Here is a 20,612-nt window from a genome sequence, read left to right on the forward strand (position 1 = left end):
AAAAACCCATCATTGATTATTATTATGAGATCAGATACCAAGTGTTGGCTGGGGACACATGTGGAGACAAGTACTTTAAGCTGGACACTAGTGTTAGGATTACCCAGGACAGATGTTAATGAAAGGTCTGAATCCGTCTGGGATTGTGTTGTGGAACATATCCTGTTTATAGTTGTGTTGTTTCTGCTCCTTGAAGAACTGATCGAATTTTACCTAAAAACAGACTTGTTTTAATTCTCCTCCAGATCCTCCAAAGCTTCCCTCTGTATCAGTGAGTCCATCTGGTGAGATAGTGGAGGGTAGTTCAGTGACTCTGACCTGTAGCAGTGATGCTAACCCAGTAGCTAACTACACCTGGTACAAGGAGAATGAAGACTCACCAAAAGCTTCAGGACAGATCTTTACCATCACTGACTTCAGACCTGAACATAGAGGGAGTTATTACTGTGAAGCCAAGAACAGAAGAGGACGTCATAACTCCACCTTACACCTGGTTGGTGTCACAGGTAGGTCAGACTCATCCTGTAGTTCATTTATCTCTCCATCATCGGTTTAAAGGCCATAAATGACTTGAAGCTGTGAACATTTTATGTCTGAAAACTACATTATACAAACTCACATCCACTGTTTTCCATCAGAGTACAGTGGCTTTAGACGTGGAGTTCACCCTTTGGGTCAGCGACATCTCATCTTTTCACCCTAACAGCTGTCTTTGATTTATAGCACAGCCTTCATAATTGTTAAGTGACAAGAGGCATTAGTTTTATTAAAGGACCTCTGTGTTAGGAGAAACAGGGTAGGTAGTTTGCAGTGTAATTTTTACATTACAAATTTCAGACATAGACCTCCACAATTTTTACAAATTACAAGAGGTCCCCAGATAAAAATGATCCTGTATGAATAGGACATTAGTTCCACTTCCTATTTTGAGTGTATAAGTGCCTTCTAACAAGTGCATCCTTGTTAGAAAGTTGGAGCCATCATCATCCAAGTCTTCATGGCATAAACACAGGAAGAGACTGTGGCAACAGGAGACAATGAAATGTTACTGAAATTCAAGGAGGCACAGCAATAATAGGAGAACAAACTGTTAAAAACATGGTGTGAGCTGGTTCTTACACCAAATTCACCACAGTGACACTGGATTGGAGTCTCCAGATTGTCAGCATATGTGTTGTACAGAGTAGTCAAGGCATGTAACAATAAATAAAACACAGAAACATGATAAGGATACAAACAAGAAGACAGGTATTACTAAGTGTTACGGCGATAATAATAATAATAACAATAATAAGGATAAGTAACACAAATTACTAGATAGATAGATAGATAGATAGATAGATAGATAGATAGATAGATAGATAGATAGATAGATAGATAGATAGATAGATAGATAGATAGATAGATAGATAGATAGATAGATAGTAATTATTTTGCTGTGTTTCCATTTTAACACAGGTTCAGTGAAATCAGCAGTAGCTGGGTCATTAACAGTTTTTTTCCTGGTCATCATTTTCCTGTCTGTCTTCCTGCTGATTAGGTGAGCAGTTCATTTTCACTGGTTCATCAATAATGCATCTCAAACTCAGTTGTTTAGTGATTTCTTAGGATCCTTCTGTTTGTTCATTCTGCTTCTTTGCAGAAGAAAGAGATCCTGGAAACAAACCTCAGGGTCCAGACAAAGATCAAACAACAAAGCAGAGGTAAGGACAATGAGTTCCACTTTAGTCTGAAAACAAACGAGAACATTTGGAAACTTGTGTTCCTGCCCCCCACTCTTTTTTCATCCTGATTGGTTTTCATTTGATGAACCTAGAGCCATGTATTCACATCAGTCACTTATTCTCTGTCATAAATGAGAGAGGGACATTAACAGGATAAATCAACAAGTTTTTTGTTTATAAAGGTTGGGTGGCTGAGGCAGATGTCCATCTTTAGTCGTTCATCTTTTATACTATACTGTTATCTTGTGTGTTGCAGTTATTGTCCATTTTCTAACTAGTTAAAGTTCTCTTACTGATTAAATATTTGCCCTTCAGTCAAGTGTGGGTCCAGAAAATGACAACGCTGCAGCTACAACACAGAGAATATCAGCAGAGCAGCAGGATGAAGTTTGCTACGCCACCGTAGGTTTCTCTAAGAACCAAGAAGATCCTCTCTACTCCAACATCATGCTAGCTCAACACAACAAACAGAAGAAGAAGAGAGTGAAGGAGGGAGATGATGTAGTGTACACAGCTATCCAGTTAACTGCTTCAGGGTGAGTCTTTTACCTTTTTATTAAATTTCCTCAAAGTCTGCACTACATGTTTAATGTGTAACTTGGCTGGTGGATGGAGGTAACCATTGTAGCATCACCTTGGGGCAGGTGGTAGAGGGCCACTACATTCCTCTACAAAGCTGGCCTCAGCCTCACAAAATGGCCGCCCCTACTACACTTCCCAGCAGGCCTCACTCCTCTCCCAGGTGTAGCTGCTCAGGTCTCCTAATTAAGAGAGAGCTGGGAGGAAAAGAGAGGAGCTGAGGACAGAAGAGGGCTTTTTATTGGTGTGGGAGGAGCTGGAGGAGAACAGACGGCGAGGAGACTGCAAACAGGGGAGTGAGTTAAAAGAGGAAGCAGGGGGAAAGGACAGATAGTTGTGGAGGAAGATTATGTTGAGGTGGAAGGACTTAGAGGACCTCCTAACTCCTGTGGGACACTTTCAGTTGAGTGGTAGTGGACTCTTTCTTCGGATCAATAAAGCTTGTTTGCCCTTTTGGACCTTGTTTTGCCTGTTTTTTTTTTCAGTTTTTGCACTGCCTCCACTCGTCCCGCTCAGAGTACCTCTCATGATGTCACACCATGTTAAATCTGTTCTTATTAAACTGCCTTATTATTGTGGTTTTACTGCTGTTAGTTTTTAAAACGTATGTTTACCCATTTCAGAATAGGACGTGAAGCTGAGGAGGATGTGTCTGCATTGTACAGCACAGTGAAGAACAAACGCAGAAAATGAACACAACACAAACCTGTGTCTCCATCTGAAGTTTCTATGAAGTTTGTCAAAAAATGGACAATGTGCTACTATATTGTAGACGATGATTTCAGGAGTTCATCAACAACTCTGCTCTTGAAACGAAAGCATTGATATGTAAATCATCGTCAGGCGCAAAGAACAGTTTCGTAACAGAAAGACACACCCTGGAGAGAAGGGTTTATAAGAGCCTGGTCAGTCTCAAGTTGTTCTCAGTCGTTTTTCTCTTTGTCCACATTCTGTAAAGTTCGTCTTTTATTCTCCGCGATAGTTTTTAGTTTTAATTCAAAGTTTTTGTTTCACCTGTCGGCATATTTAAGTTTTATTTTCATTCTTGCCACATTTAATGCACCACGCAAGCGGAATTTTATTTGAACCGTTAAGACAGTCACACATTGATATTTTTGTAGACTTTTTTTTTTTTTCTATTTCATCATCAACAACCACTTTTTACCACATCAGACTCTGCCTCATGGCAACTTTATGAACGCCACCTTGTCTGCGTAACACTGAGTGTGACCAACACTGTGGTCCGGACCTGGATGACTGTCCATCAAACTGCTCTCAACACCTCGGTACCGCTGGTTTCCCCGATGATACCACTGTGGAAGGTCGAGCTCACCACGACAGCGTTTGGTCGCCGATCCAGTTATTCAGAGCAGCATCCAAGGAGTTCCCATAAGTAGACTATCACCTTCATATTTGAGCAGTTGATACGTGTGATAAGACTAAACAAACCTTAAACAAATCTAAGTCTTTAATTTTGATTCATTCTAAGTGTACTTTACATTTGTAAGTGGTGCCCCCTTTTGACGAGTGCAGTTATTAGACTTAAATGTTTAATAATTTGATTCTACAACATTAAAAAAAAAAAGATTCATGAAAGAAAAGAGAAAGGGAAGAAGAAAGAGTGATCAAAGAGGACGACTGAGGACAAGACGATGATCTGACTATGGACACTGACACTTAAATGTGTGGGAGAGAGATTCATATATGGTTAGTGTGTGAGAACCAAACTCGGTCACATTGCGGTGAGGTTAAGTTGGGCTTTTGTCCTCTCTCCATGTTTTGTCTCATCACTTCCTGTTTTATTTTGAAGAGTAACTCTCCTCTCGTTTCAGGTCAATCACCCTTTCTTGTGTGTCACCGGTCTGATTGTCTTCCCTGATTCCAGATTACTTCCACCTGTTCCCCATTACCTCCATGTGTTCAAATAGTCTGCGTCTCGCTTTGTCTTGTGTCTTGTGAGTGTTCGTCTTTGTCGTAGTGCGTTCACCACAGCCTTGACCACGATTGTTATTTGGATTTTGTTCTGTTTCCTCCAGAGAGAGTTTTTTTTTTCGTAAGTTTTTACCATACTGAATTTCCTCTGTTTATAAGTTTGGTCTTTTGTGTTTTCCTGCTTCAGTGGAGTGATTTTTAGTTTCGTCTTTTCTTTAAAGAAGTATTTCAGAGGCTGTTTTTTTCAGAGCCTACTTTGTTTTCATTGTCTTGGATTTTTGAACCTGAGCTTTCTTAATAAAGACTGTTATTGAGAAAACTAAACCCTTGCATCTGCATCCTGAGCCCTTGTCTGGTCGTGACACACAAGGTTTATGACTCGGACACGTTGAGGAACATCATCCAGTGTTCCTGCCTGAGTGTAGCCTGGTACAATAAACCTGTATAGGGGGAAAAGTCTTCAGTTTACATGAAAGAAATATGTGCATCAGTTGCACATATTAAAGTCATGTTTACCCAAACTTCTTTGTGTATACCATACTCAATTTTTATTCGTCTGAATAATTTTTTTTCATAGATTTATACTGTTTCCTTCATTTCATGTTCATGAAACTAACCAATGTAAAAACTGACATGACTTCTGTATATATAGTATGTTCAGTTACTCTATGCAAATCAACATGACTTGTTTTTTTTTATTTTAGTGTATTCAGTTAGCATCTTTTAAACCAATGTGTTTTTTATATCAAGTATGCATACTTTGTGTGTCCATCCAACATAACATTAAACCATTTCTGTCCATGAATCTACTAAAATAAATGAATGCAGCCTAACCAACGACCACAATTACTAACATGAAGTTTTCTAAATAAATGAGGCCATGGAGAACAACATTGTTTTCAACTAGAGATGGGTGGATGAAGCCTCATGAAGCTTCTGGTGCTTCTTCCTTCCTTGTACCCAAAAAAGATTTGAAGCTTCCAGTGACATCTAGTGGCCAGCTGCGTTTATAGCAGCCACCAACTTCCAAACCATTCACACATCAGTCAAGTCCCTCTTAAGCAGCTGTGTCAACAGTTTGAAATGTGACTTATTACTTGAAACTTGATTTAGATATGAATTATTTTTGCTGTGAAGTGAGATGACAAGTACACTACTCACAATAAGTTAGGGATATTGTTATTTACATGAGTGCTTTTCCTATTTGGTCTGAATTTTAATGAAATAAGTAAAAGATCCCTTTGATATTACTTATAATGAATGAGAAGAAACACCATTTTCATTAGTTTAATATGTATTACCCCAAAAATGTAGACAATAACAAGGATAGCCCCAAGTAACAAAAATTGACAATGCCAGTAGCAGGTGTTTCCACCATTTGCAGCAATGAATGAGCTTGACAGCGAAGTCGCATGCTCCTCACTAGCGTCATGATGTTGTTCTGAGGCAATGCGTTCCATCCTTCCACAAGTGCTACACGCAGTTCTCCCAGGTCACATAGGGGTGGGGTACAATCATCCAGTCTCTGCTTCAGCTGGTCCCAGACGTGCTCTGTGGGGTTCAGGTCAGGGGACATTGCTGGTGATACCACATGAAGCACTCTGACTTCCTGAAGTCGAGCTGTGACAATTCTGGCACGATGTGGTGGAGCATTATCATCCATGAACAGAAAGTTGGGGGTGTGCTGGTGCAATTGGGGGACGATGATGGGTTCTATGATGTCTCTGAGGTAAGAACGTGCAGTGACTGAGCCATCTGCAATAACCAAATCTGTTTTGCGCTGACTGGTGATGCCTGCCCAGACTGTTGCACCTCCTCCACCAAAGCGAACCCTGGGGACCATGTTGACCTCGGCGTATCGCTCACCTCGCCTTCTCCAGCAACGCTGACGACCATCCTTTCTGTGCACGGTGACCTGACACTCATCAGTGAATGGGACAGTACACCACTGCTGCATTGTCCAGGTCACACGGTCTTGTGCCCACTGCAAATGTCTTGGCGGTGGAGTCACCTGCAAGTCCACCAAAGCTGTGGAGTTGGTTGCGAATGGTTTGTCTGGAAACCCTAGTAACCCTCACAAAATAAATGCATAATAAAAAATATATAAATATCTTTAAAATGACTTTATCATATTCCTGCTGCTGCTCACTTGACCCTTCCCTCTCTCTCTCTCTCTGAGCTGCAGAGACAGTGAGGATGAACTGACTATTGGCTCTAGTGATGGGAATTCCAGCTCTTTCTAGAGAGCTGGTTCTTTTGGTTCGACTCACTGAAAAGAGCCGTCTCTTTCAGCTCCCAACTGGCTCCTCAGATTTTTTGTTGCTTAAATTAATGTATCAGCAGATTATGTGTAAAGTGAATTACTAAAGGAATTACATTACATCACCTGTTTGTTATTAAAATGAATTATAATGATAATTAAATAACTGTCATCTGGAGGGTCATCTGAACTCGGATGAATCGGACTCAAACCGTGAATCTTCTTGGTGTTAGACATCAGTGCTACCACTACACCACCAAGTCTCAGATTTGAAGCTTCAATTTTAACTCATTTTGTACGATCAAGCAGATGTGTTGAGACTTTACTCCGTTTCTTTCAGTCATTTTCCTTACCCTTTCTAATGCATGTTCTGTCTCTGACTCCTCCGGCTCCGGTCGTTCACTTCAACGCTCCTGACAGTCAGGTCGTCCATTCTCTCTCTGTCGTTACCTGTGACTGTGCAATAAAGTCAGTGGGACATTGGCAGTGCATTTGTGACCAATGCTGCTAACGACATACAACTGAAAAGTCTAAAGAACGGATCAATACAGATCCCCAGAGAGAACAATAGCAATGAGGTCAGAAGCAGACAGGTACTCACACACATACTCACAAAGTGTGTTTCACTCCTTTAGATGTACCTTGAGCTCTGTAAATAACTCCACTTAGCAAAGTACTATCATTGTTTTAATTAGGCTCATCCCTCAGATTTGTAATTCCCACATCCCAGAGGAGGTGTCTTTTCTGTAGTTAGTTTCACCGTCTCTCAATTAATATTCTATTCACATTATAACGGTGAGATTGCAAACGTCTTACTATTACTTGTTTCTGGACCAGGACTCGTCTGCCCTCACAGATGCTGACATGTCCATTCAGCTGGCTCCTGATTGGCCGATGGGATACTTCTGTAAGGGCTGTGCACTGATGGGGTTAAAGGTCAGCAAGTCCTGCGTAGCGTAGCAGACCAATACATCTCAACCAAACAATGTCAAATCTGCATTCTGAGATTAATCATTGGATGAGCTCTGTAAGGAAGCATCCAGGAAACTGTTGACCTGCCGGGTCACACAACTCACGGTGAGGAGCTTCACAAGTGACTCAACGACTCAAATTTATCAAAGTCTGTCATCAGTTTCATGTGTAGACCTACACACAAAACCAACAACTAAAAACCTAAAGTTTTTTTATTCTGCTTTAGGAGGTGGCTTTGAGGAAGAGCAGAGTAAACGGCTGCTTGAGAAGTTCATCATGATTCAGGCTGTCATCACCTCATCTGAGGACTAAAGAGCTAAATGCATTATCACTTCTGTCCACAGTGTGGCGCTGTTCAACTGCAGAAACGTGCTGAGAATAAGGCCACTACACAACTCATTCATCAGGCATTATTAAACACATGGCCAGACACATATGAAATTATTAAAACATGAAATTAACAAATAGGAAATGTTGTAAAGGAACAAAAAGCTGGAGTCTCACTTTACACTTGTAGCCATGTCATACAGCTTTCCCCCAAACACTGTCCTACACACAGGACGCTGATAGTAGAACAGCACTACACAGGCAGAGCCCACACACAACATGACCCATAGTCATAACAGACAAGTGCAGCAAAAACTACATCTTCACTGGTAGTAATTATTGGGATATTGTTATTTTTTAGCAGTCAGTCTAGGAGAGCATTCAGGGCTCATATATCAGTCAGTTTATCTGGTTCAGATACAAAAATACATTCCAGTCCATAAATATTTAATATTAATAAATAAATAAGTGCAGTTTATTATTAGTGCCCTGTTGTTATACTGCTTGTTTCTTCTTATTATTACTTTTCCTCTTTCTCCTTTTTCCGTCCCTTAGAGTTATATATCAAAATGTTGGTTTGATCGGGATCGGTGTGCTAATACTTGCTACAAAATATGAATTTTTCATAACATAAGTCTTTTAAAGGTCTATTGCTCAGGCATGCTTTCACCTAGAGACTTCATGTAAACTTTGAATTGTAGTCACAAGCCTTGTGTATTGATGTGTTAATCCACGTTTTGATAGGTCTTATAGATTTTGATCCATCACTGTTCAATGACCACGATCTTTTTGCACAGAATCCAGAGCCAGAGTGGACGATTCATCACTTAGAGTGAAGACAGCTGTCTGAAATTGCTTGAAACCTTTCTCTTTCCATACTCGTCCCGATCACAATCTATACTCTAGACACGATTTTTTCCACAGTTGTAGACAAACTTGTTGTGTCTCTCAAAATGTGCTCGGCAAAGCAGTGAGATGTACAGAATTTAAACTGTGAGTCTCTGTTCGCGGTCACGTCCCTGTCTGTTCTCCATTGACTGCAATGCAAAGATTTCCTTAAACTCCATATATTTCAAAACTCCAAAATATTTACTCCAGAAAGACAAGAAACATATCAACGTCTTCAGGAAGGTCTTATGACGCCTACGGTCTGTGTGATTTTCTAATAGGAGCTACCGTTTTGTCACAGTGAGCCCAAATGTGCGACCAGCACAGAGGGAGATAATCCACCTCTTCTCTGTGTCCCGGCCCAGTGCGCTTCTGTCGTCATTGACAACCACGTTGGGTTGCCACAGCAACCCTGACCCACAGGCCTGGGCCACAGCTGAGACCACTTCATTAATCAGGGACTCCTCTTGTTGTCTCTGCTGTTAATACAGCTGCTCCCTGTGTCCCACACATTTATGTTACAACAACACACACCAACATACACTACACAGGTAACTTTGTGTTATTACAGTTACACACACACAGAGTTGTAGAACGCACACACACATGCACGTTTAAGCGCGCATTACTTTGTCACACACAGGCTAATTGTGCTAACCATAAGCTAAATGTGGGTTAACTGTGCTAAATGTGGGTTAACTCTGCTAACTGCAGGCTAACTGTGCTGAATGTAGGCTAACTGTGCTAAATGCCATAAAACAAACAATGAGTATATTATAAATGTCATTAGCAACAACTCAACTTGTAGCCATGCAGTGTTTCAACAAGTTACAGATACACACAGTTAAAACATATATACAGATCACGATGTTGATGGTGTAAGATACTGTACGATACATCATTTCTCATTACAGGATGTAAATAAAGACACACATGGTTGTATGTATCACCCAAAACCTCCATGTTTGTTTATTGTTTCTGAAATGATGAACATCGTAGGATTATACATGTGATCACCTTCACCTGAGCTACACATCAGTACTACTCAGCTTCCCTGTACATTAGAGGCTTTGTGTTTCCATGGTGACAGGTTTGGTGAGCTTGAAAGCATCATAATTCTTCATGAACTCTTCTGAGCCTTCGTCAACTCCAAGAATGTCAACATGGCTGCCAGAGCTCTGGAGAACCTGCAGGTGAGTGATCGCTCACTGTCATCAGCCGTCAGTATTGTCTTGTGTCTCCATAGATATTATGTACATGTAACGGGCGTGCATTGTCTTTAAACCAGGTTGGATGCGCCTCCATTAACCCATATAAGTTCTGCGTTGTGTTCTATGTTGTGAGGAATGAAGAAAGGACTCTGACCACAATCAGCTGCTGGTTGCTCTTTAATGAAGGCAGGATAGAAGATTTATCTGTACAAATCAACAGAAAAACACACACGGCTCTGTGACATGCAGTCTCCACACAGCACACAAGTCTCAAGCTCCTGTGGGCAGAGAAACATACAGGAAACCATGTAGACTTTCATGTGGAATATGTCTACTTCAACTTGCAAAAAGTCAGTTTACAAAGTTCATATTCAATTGACCCATGAACTGCATGTTCGCAGCCTAAAACCCAACATTTATACATGCATGAAATAAAGTTTGCATTGTCCAAAAACCCAAATAAATGTTCAAAAATGACGAGCAAAATAATACATTACTTCCTCTCAGCTGGTCTGGAGCCAACTGAGAGACGCACCGTAATGACGACACAAGGCTGCGACTTCTTAAAGAGACAGTACAGGTATTAACACTGGTCTGAATACAACATCCAGGCATACATATAGGCAATAAAACACACCTTAAACGTATAAGAACCAATACTCATCAGGATTTGGTGACATTTCAAACGTAAAAGTAAAGATATCATTTCAACCTGGTTACATAAAGTTGGATCAGGTGTTGTGTGTCGTCCTGTTCAGGGTGTGGAGCTGGGAAGCAGCAGGCTGGTAATGAGGTACCCAGATGGTTGGATCCAGTGGACCCTGCCCTCGACACAAATGACCAACAACAACCTCGACTCCAACTCTGGAGAGACTCAGTCTGGTTCAGCTGCCTCAGAGTATCTTCATTAATATGTGTCAGATAGCACGTGGATTAATGTTGTTGATCAAAATTATATATCTATGAAAAAAAAACAGCTTTTTAGAATGAATTATGATCACTGGTGATCCCTCCAAGGTACCTACACAGAAGTGTTCATACACTTAGTTTTGTGTTTACTTTGTTGCAGACGTTTGATAGTCCTTCAAGCTGTGGACGGTGGATCCTTCAGGAATCATTTGGGAACTTTGAGCCATATGTCAATCAACTGTATCAGTCACTCCCATTGGTCGTCAAAGATGAGATTAGTTCAACTTGGTAACGCCCACTTCTCTTCCTCAAAGTTTTCTTTCTCCTGTCGTCATCAAACCTCTGAGAATTTCATGGCCTCTGGTCAACACTTTGATGAAAGTCTCTTGTTTTGAAGACAAACTTTGAAGGTAGAAGAACTAATTTCAACAGCAACCACTTTCTGATTTCTTATAAGATGCAGCATTATAGGAGAAATGACTGGAACATAGAAAATAACACCTTTTTCTCTGAATATATTTTTAGACTGACTGTTAGAATGTGTCTACCAGGAACTGCTGATGTTGCACAGCTTGAGTGTATCAGCAGAACTTTAGAAAAAGAAAGATTTAAACAAACATGTCTCAGAGATTCACTTTTAATTTCACAGAGTGACACTCAAGTCTATAATGATCAAGTCTATAAGTCACATTTTAGGAGGTTTATTGATGAAAAACAGAAGTAAGAATCAAGTCTTCATTTCAGCTTGAGAATTTACAGTCATTACTTTGCTGATGCATATTAATGATGTAAAGAGGAAGTAAGATATATTTAACAGGGCGATCTCTGACAGGAGAAGGTGTCTCTACACAGGAAATATATTCTGCCAGTAACTGACGTACTGTTGTACTTAAGTATGTGATCTGTCGGCTGTTTGACAGACGTGAGGAGCAGCGATGGGTTTAACTGCAGCGACGAGGGGATTCTTTGTCTTCCTTCTCTCTGTGTCAGGTACTGATCAGGAATATTATACTTATTACTCAACTACATTCATCTAACAGCTGTAGATGATTCTTTTTTCTTACAAAACGTATTAGCTCACAGATTAGTTTTCATGTAAAAATGACACATTTCTAGTGACTAACTTCTTATACTTGACTTTGACTATTGTAGAAATGTGTTGATTCTTAAACATTAAGCCTCTATTTGTCCCAGAGTGGAGAAATAGTCAGTGATGCAGCAGCAGTTTAAAGACGGCAGCTAAAGAGAAGTAATAAAAACATTACAGTGTTCAGTGTGTGTTTGTCATAGACGGTCCTCAGGAGTGCTCCGTGCACTCTGAAGGAATCTAAGTCTCCTTAGCAGGTCGAGTCTGCTCTGACCACCTCTTGTTTAGGTGAACTCCCAGGTACTTAGAAAGATCCACTATCTCAGTGTCATTTGTTTGTGTGTTTGTGAAAATGTGTCCTACTGTCTTTGTTGAACTTACTAACCACCAACTCCTCACCCTGCTAACAACCACATCAATGCCCCAAACCCTTAAAGGGACAGTGTAACATTGTTTAAAAGTATTGACAAGTATCATTCTGTTGCAATCAGAGTCTTTCATGTTCGCTTACAACATGAGTTTCAAGATGGGTTACAAACATCATTTGAACAAACAAACAAACAAACAAAAAAAGAACAAATTAGAAAAAAATCAATAGTTTTATAGTTCATTGGTTCTTTCTCATTCTGTAATGAGTCTGTTTTACTATCTGTGATCTCTGTGTTCCTGTTAAGAGAGTTTTTCATGTCACAGTTGTTGCACACGTCTCAGTGGTTCACCTTTGTCATGAGTTTCCACTCACACCACTCCACCCAAGCAGAGCAGACTGTTGTGTTCTTGTATCACACCATTTTAGTTTAATACATTTCCCCTTTGATGGTGATTTTTCTAAGATGCATTACCAGTAAAGTGTTTATTTTTCTGACTTTAATCAATGAATCTAAATCTAGTCTCTGATGTTCTCTGTGTTCCAGTGGTACTTGGTCAGACTGGTTATGGAGTGACTTACTCTTCTACTCAGATCTGTGCTGTAGGAGGATCAACAGTGGAAATACAAAGCTCCTTCACATACCCATATAAAGTTGGGGACCGTTATACAACTGTGGAGAAAAAAGTTTGGTTCACAGGGTCTGAAATTAGAGGGTCTGAACCTTATGATCTGTCGACAGACTCAAAGTTTTCTGGTCGTGTGACTCACAGTTGCATTTGGAAGAAGTGCACTCTGAGAATCTCAGACTTGAGAGAGAGCGATTCAGCTGAGTACAAGTTCAGATTCATAACAAACCAAGAAGGTGGAAGTTTTACTGGTTCACCTGGAGTCACTCTGACTGTCTCAGGTAAGAATTTCTCCTCCACATATGTCAAATGTGAAACATGTCATTACTGTTACTGAACTATTGATGAATGTGTTTATTTAATGGGTGACAACAGTTAAAATGATATTTCTCTATTCACTTCAGTTCTCCATGTAGAGGTTAAAACATCTTCAGGATCAAGCTGGGCAGAGGTGAAGTGTCAGAGCAGGTGTCGTCTATCTGCTCGTTCCTACGTCTGGTACAAGAATGGAGTGAACATGAACAAAGACACTTATTCAGTTCAACAATCCTTTGATTGGGGAGACAGTGTTTCCTGTGCTGTTAAAGGATCTGAGAAGTTTCCCTCTCCTCCACAATGTGAGTTTACTTCAATCTTCCACTAACTCAGTGTCATCTCTGAACCAACCATCAGTGTCTGTGTTTCAGAAAACCACACTTCCTCTTCTCTTCTTTGATCTCTGCAGGACATTTATGGTCCAACACCACGACCACCTCCTCTGTAGTGTTGCAGAATAAATCCTCTTGTAGTTGTGTTCTTTAAAACATTTTCTTCTTCTTCTTTCAGGTGTCCTTCATCAAACCTGTAACAAAGTGACTTACACTGACAGAAGCATCTGTGCCATCAAAGGTTCATCAGTGGACATTTCCTCCACATACAGTCATTATTATTATGTTGAGTCAAAGTTCTGGTTCAGTCCTGATCGTAGTCGTCAGTGGATGAATCCCTCACAGCCTGAGGACCTGAGTAAAGACTCCCAGTATTCAGGTCGTGTTCAGGTCCTTGAACCAGAGACAGGAAGATCCACTCTGAGAATCACTAACCTGAGAGAGAGTGATTCATCTGAGTATCACTTCAAATTCAAGACACAACGGTTTGAATGGAGAAGTGTTTTACCTGGAACAACTCTGACTGTCACAGGTACTAATGAATATGATTAACTTTTATATATATATATATATATATATATATATATATATATATATATATATATATATATATTTGTGTGCTTCTCATTTACACTTTGAATGAAGACGAAATTGTGTTATTTTCAAAAAAGTGGATGTCCCTTTTTCACTTTTCTCAGTGTGTGGAATTACGATTGACAATTTAGTCATAAAAGTTATTTCAGTTCCTTGTTCATTAATCCAGATATTCAGGACATCCAGGTCAAGAAAAGGGCCAATGGGCAAAACCTGGACTGCATCGTCACTTTCACCAGTTGTCGTCCATTTGATCTTTCTTACGTCTGGTACAAAAATGGACTCCAGGAGATCAGAGAAACATCTAATAGTTATGCAGTTTCGTACGACTATGGAGACAGCTATTCATGTGCCTTAAAGGGATACGAGGAGTTTCACTCTCCTTTAACATGTGAGTTTATTTTGGTAGAGCATTAGTTAAGTAAAGATGTATTGTACTTTAACTGTGCATAGTTTTTAATATGTGTGATTGTTAATGTCCTGTTATTATTAAAACACACAGATTCACTTCAGTTTTTGTTTTTTCTATTCCAGGTTTTAATGGTGAAACCTGCTACAAAGTGACTTACACTGACAGAAGCATCTGTGCCATCAAAGGCTCATCAGTGGACATTTCCTCCACATACAGTCATTATTATCATGATGTTGTTGAGTCAAAGTTCTGGTTCCGTCCTGATCGTAGTCGTCAGTGGATGAATCCCTCACAGCCTGAGGACCTGAGTAAAGACTCCCAGTTTTCAGGTCGTGTTCAGGTCCTTGAACAATGGAGAAGATCCACTCTGAGAATCACTAACCTTAGAGAGAGTGATTCATCTGAGTATCACTTCAAATTCAAGACACGATGGTTTGAATGGAGAAGTGTTTTACCTGGAACAACTCTGACTGTCACAGGTACTGATGAACTCTAACTGTGTAGGTGGATGTATCTGTGCATTGAGTATTTAAACAGATGTGACATTACTGTTGTGTTGTCATGTGCAGCTCTGCAGGTGCAGGTGACCAGAATAATATCAGTCCATCAGTCTCAAACTGAGGCAGAGCTCAAGTGTCTCAGTAGCTGCAGTCCAGCTGGTCGTTTTTACGTCTGGTTCAAGAACCAACAGAGAATCAGGACACAGCAAACTTCTACTTTGACAGACAACTTTTCTCCAGGCGACTCTGTCTCCTGTGCTTTCAGTGGACATGAGGATTACCGCTCTCCTTCAGTCTGTGAGTTTACTTACCTCAAGTTTTGTCTAGTGTGATTCAATACATACAGAGCTGGTTAAAAGTTTATGTGAACTTTCCACATTTTTCAATAAAATTACAAATCTGAGATGAAATGCTATGTGAACCCTCGTTTTCAGTATCTGGTGTGACACCCTTCTGCAGCAACAACAGCAACTTTGACCTCAGTTCAGTTCAATTCAATTTCATTCATATATCCTCTATAACAATGCGAATTGGCCCAAGATGCTTAACAAAATGCCAAAAATGAAAACCTTGAGCAGAACCTGACTTCTAGAACCACTAGTTTTCTTGGGCTCGTTGTCTTCCTCCATGACCCACTTTCTCTTCACATTCAGCTCATGGACTCATGTCCTGACATTTTCTTTGAGAGTTCACTGGTAGAATTCAGAATTCATTGGTCCATCAATGATGACAAGACGCAGCAGAACAGGTCCAAACCAGGACACTGGTGGCCCCATGTTTCATGGATGGATGAGATTATTACATGATATAATAAACAAGAGTCGTTCATGCGGCAGACCGGCATTTCAAACAACAACCATTGGGATAATGGTTACTTCTGGCTACTTCTGCTGCAGATAGATGGCGCTATCCCTCAGACGGTTCTTCTAGCGACTCCGTTTATCTGCTTCTTCTGCGCCCACCTTTCTTGGATGTTTTTGTTCCGGGCTCACATGCCAGCGCAGCAGTGGTGGAGCATACGCCCACGCATGATCCATTTGGAAAACTGCGGTTATCGTATACACGCCAGAGAAAATCGAATTCCAACCGCATTATCTGGGTGTCTCAATCGGATAAAGAGAACTCAGATTTTAATCGGAGTAACGTGGTTACATGCACTTAAATTCTCCTGTAATAGTCCGATTAAGGCAATAATTCCTTTTTTTCACATGCATGTAAACACTCTGACTGAACAAACAAAAAGCTGTAACATATTATTAACCAAAAAAGACACCATCACCACTGTTGAGCTAATATGTGGCAAGGTTTTGGTCCTTGCCACTCTTCAGCTACTTAGAAGTTCCCCTGGGTTCCTCTGGGACGTCTCAGATTATTATGGAGTGATCTTTGTTGGTGGACCACTCCTGTGGAGGGGAACAGTCGTTTTAAATCTGTCTGACTATCTGTGGATTATTTGTAGATTTCAAACTCTTAAGAGATGGTTTTGTAACCTTCTCGAGTCTGATTAGCAACAGCAACATCTTTCTCTGAGCTCCTCATAAAGCTCCTTTGTCTGTGTCATCATACACTTCCACAAACATGTGTTGTGAAGATCAGACCGAGACAAATCCCTGATTCATTTCAACTAAATGAGCAACTGAACAACATTAGAGTCTTGTTACATTGTTTGAAAACACTTCTGAACGGATGAACTGATGAAATTCAACCTCAGAAATTAACTAATTCTACACTGTAGAATTTATTTTTAGTAGTATATTTATTTTAGTAGTATTTATTTTTCATTAGTTTGATTGTGCTCTCTTGTCGACTATCAGGACTTGGATTGTGCAAACTCGCTGATACTTTGAGTTATTTTTATGCAGAATAGTAGAAAATTCAGAGGGTCTAATACTGTAGCATCTGAACTATATGGAGGATAACAAGATTAAAACATGATTAATCATCGAAGACCTGTTGGAAGTCTGTCCAATTTTTAACAAACTGATGATAAAATTAAAAACTAATTTCATTATGTTCTCCAGATACTCCAAAGCTTCTCTCTGTATCAGTGAGTCCATCTGGTGAGATAATGGAGGGTAGTTCAGTGACTCTGACCTGTAGCAGTGATGCTAACCCAGCAGCTAACTACGCCTGGTGCAAGAACCAAACACTTGTCAGTAATGGACCACAGCTTGTCCTCAGCTCTGTCCAGCCCTCTGACTCTGGAGAGTATCAATGTACAGCTGAGAACATGATGGGCAAGATGTCGTCCAGATACATTACAGTTGATGTAAAATGTGAGTGAATATACAAATCCAGTCTGTTGCACTTTGTCTCCCATGACAAGGTTTTCTCTTTATTTTAGTTCTAACTTATGTTTCCTGGTCTCTTCCAGATCCTCCAAAGCTTCCCTCTGTATCAGTGAGTCCATCTGGTGAGATAGTGGAGGGTAGTTCAGTGACTCTGACCTGTAGCAGTGATGCTAACCCAGCAGCTAACTACACCTGGTACAAGGAGAATGAAGACTCACCAAAAGCTTCAGGACAGATCTTCACCATCACTGATATCAGACCTGAACACAGAGGGAGTTATTACTGTGAAGCCCAGAACAGAATAGGACGTCATAACTCCACCTTTCACCTGGTTGGTGTCACAGGTAAATAAAGATTCAAATATCAGTTCATGGCATCAGAGATTATCAACAAGTCACTACAGAGAAAACCTCCAGTGATTGTAAAACAACATCTACTGTCAGGATGTTTTTAGACGGTTCATTTTTTCTTTGCTTGATTTGAACAATCAACTCTGTTAGTGACACAAAGACCTCATATCAGTGTTTGTTCATTTGTAGGAAAATTACCAGTAAAACTGAATGTCATCAGGTTAACTTTGATGGTGCTGGTTCCTCTGCTTCTTTTGATTCTGTGTATGAGGTGAGTGTGTTTGTTATTTAACTTTACCATTCATTTATTTTGAAATTTGTAATTCATCCGTCGTCTTATTTCTTGGATTCCATCCAGGAAGAAGAAACTCTTCAGCTGTGGGACTGAACCCAATGAACCTGTGGAGGCTGTAGAGGTGAAAGAGATCAGAGCATGTGACCAGAAGTGATTATTAACCATATGCTGAACTGTAGATGTGAACCACAGAACAAATCCAGGAAGTCATTTTATCAGTGTAAAAATATTTCTATTAATTTTAACACAAAAAGTAAATGTCCGGTCAGTCTGATTAGGAAAATACTATTAAATACCTGCAAGCTTTAAATAAATCTGTTGGTTGGGTGATTAAAGGTTGGCCTCTAGAAACCCATCAACTTCAGGTCTCTTTACAACCCAGTGGATCTCTGTGCTGACTGCTGCACATAGACTTAAATACAAAACCTTGCAAATGTAGTTTCAGTGTGAAAATCCATCTCTTTAAAGTGAAGTGACTGGCGTTGTGCGACGCTGATGGAATCAGTCATCTCCTCAGTCTAAGTACCTGGCCTCACTCACTCTCACACAGGATCAATTTAATCAATAACTTTAATCTCTTCTGGAACAGACCAAATCACTTTAAAAGTGACTGAGTCCACATCTCTGTGTTAACATCCACTGCCCAACATACTGTTTAAACGTGTGCATAACTAGCCATGTTTACACTACACACCCCTTCCTGCTTCTTCTTAGTCTGCTACAGAACCACCCCTGAGAACAGCACCCCCTACTGCCCACACATGGTATCACCCCCCACTTCACTGTTACCCTCCAATACTTCTCCTTCATCTGCAGCCTCCCACATCCAGACCATTGTATCATTTAGACTCTCTCACCAAAAGATGTTCTGCAAAAAACTCGTCAGTAAACATAAATGATCTTTCCCACATCACAACCTCTGACCCCCCTTTCATCCAAGACATCTCAGTACTCCCACAATTCTCCAAAATATTAGGAAAAGCTTCTCATTAACCGACTGGATAAATTCTTGGACAAACACAAATTTCTTAATGTAAGCTGATATGGTTTCAGATCAAACAGATCAACATCTCTGGCATTAACAGAGTCAACAGAAGAAATTACGAATTCATTGGACCTAAAACAATTGGAATATGAATAGATTTTAAAACATTTTCTCTCATGAAATCAGAGTGGTGTGGTATCAGGGGAAAGGTATTAGACTGGATGAGGAGTTTTTGAAGATGGGTGATTACTGTTCAACATGGTGGCGTCTCCCAAGGGTCAGTCTTGGGACCCAACTTATTCATACTTTATATCAAAGATATCAAAGTGTCAAATAAATAAATTAGGAAAAGAAAGGGAAATGAAATGAATGTCTTATTAATTGTTTCGTTTAATAGGAAAACTGTATGTATGGTTTTGTCAAGTTCCAATGTTTCCCATGTTTTTATGTACCCTGAATGCATCAGGTCAGATCGGCCAATTAGAGAACTGTAAACACAGTTTAGCCCCGCCTACCGCTATGTTTGCGTGTGAGTCAGGCAGTTTTGGAAAGTGAGCGAAGTGAACGAAAGAAGAACAACGAGATAAATTCAATGAAACGGAGTCTACTGAAGGCAGACGAACAGTCAGTGAGTGTTTGCTAAAAAAAAAGCAACCGAAAGTGAGTTAATGATGTGTTAACGGCTGTTGTTTTTACCCGTTACTGCCATTAGCCGTTAACGCTGTTGGCTGTTGACTACCATTAACTCTCCGTCTAACGTTCGTGACCGTTACTACTGTTAGCCCTCAACTACCGTTAGCTCGTCTGCCAACGCTTAGCTGTTGCTCCTAACTCTGGTCGGTGTGTCTGTGTGTGCACAACTCCCCTCTCATCAATTATTGCTTTCAGCAGCAAGGAAAAGGCACGATCCATGAACGATGTGTTTATTAGTTTATTTATTTTTGTGTAGAACTCGTTGTGGCACCGGGTGCCAGAGCCGTGTTGTGCCTGCGCCCCGCCGAACACAGAGATCGGTGAGCATGATTATTGGTCTTAACGAATTAAGACCAATAATCATACATCCAGACCATTGTATACTTTAGACTCTCTCACCAAAAGATGTTCTGCAAAAAACTCCTCAGCAAACATAAATGATCTTTCCCACATCACAACATCTGACCCCCCTTTCATCCAAGACATCTCAGTACTCCCAAAATTCTCCAAAATATTAGAAAAAGCTTCTCATTGACCGACTGGATAAATTCTTGGACAAACAGATCAAACAGATCAACATCTCTGGCATTAACAGAGTCAACCGAAGAAATTACTGATTCATTGGACCTATAACAATTGGAATATGAATAGATTTTAAAACATTTTCTCTCATGAAATTAGAGCGTTGTGTTATCAGGGAAAGGTATTAGACTGGATGAGGAGTTTGTGAAGATGGGTGATTACTGTTCAACATGTTTGAGCATTCCTGGTAGCGTCTCTCAGGGGTCAGTCTTGGGCCCCAACTTATTCATACTTTATATCAATGATATCAAAGTGTTAAAGTTGTTAAAACTGTTTTTATTAGCAGATGACACCAACATTTTTTTGTTGTTGTTGTGGCAGTGATCCGCAACTCCCAATGCAAGAGATTAAAATTGAATTGAAGAAATAAATTAGCGT

The 20,612-nt window shown here is 40.2% G+C and overlaps 2 protein-coding genes and 1 long non-coding RNA gene across 3 annotated transcripts in view; 2 read left to right on the plus strand and 1 right to left on the minus strand.

Moving 5' to 3' along the window:
* The first annotated feature begins 112 nt into the window (after positions 1–112).
* LOC125003518 (B-cell receptor CD22-like) lies at positions 113–4,223 on the plus strand. The gene is made up of 6 exons (XM_047577501.1): positions 113–125; positions 267–506; positions 1,459–1,540; positions 1,643–1,703; positions 2,040–2,260; positions 2,927–4,223. The coding sequence occupies exons 1-6, from the start codon at positions 113–115 to the stop codon at positions 2,994–2,996; spliced, it is 687 nt and encodes a 228-aa protein (XP_047433457.1). The 3' UTR covers positions 2,997–4,223.
* A 7,479-nt stretch (positions 4,224–11,702) lies between these two features.
* The window catches only part of LOC125001639, a 73,587-nt gene continuing 64,677 nt past the window's right edge, over positions 11,703–20,612 (plus strand). Inside the window, exons 1-4 of the mRNA XM_047577251.1 lie at positions 11,703–11,792; positions 12,804–13,166; positions 13,290–13,502; positions 13,711–14,064. Coding sequence (XP_047433207.1) covers positions 11,738–11,792; positions 12,804–13,166; positions 13,290–13,502; positions 13,711–14,064 — 985 coding nt within the window. The 5' untranslated portion in view covers positions 11,703–11,737. The remainder of the gene's footprint in view (positions 11,793–12,803; positions 13,167–13,289; positions 13,503–13,710; positions 14,065–20,612) is intronic.
* Positions 18,036–20,612, minus strand: part of LOC125002857 — a 21,797-nt gene continuing 19,220 nt past the window's right edge. Inside the window, exon 2 of the long non-coding RNA XR_007111842.1 lies at positions 18,036–18,087. This is a non-coding gene — a long non-coding RNA (uncharacterized LOC125002857). The remainder of the gene's footprint in view (positions 18,088–20,612) is intronic.

This window comes from Mugil cephalus, chromosome 2 (assembly GCF_022458985.1).
Source record: "Mugil cephalus isolate CIBA_MC_2020 chromosome 2, CIBA_Mcephalus_1.1, whole genome shotgun sequence".
In the NCBI taxonomy this organism is placed as follows: domain Eukaryota; kingdom Metazoa; phylum Chordata; class Actinopteri; order Mugiliformes; family Mugilidae; genus Mugil; species Mugil cephalus.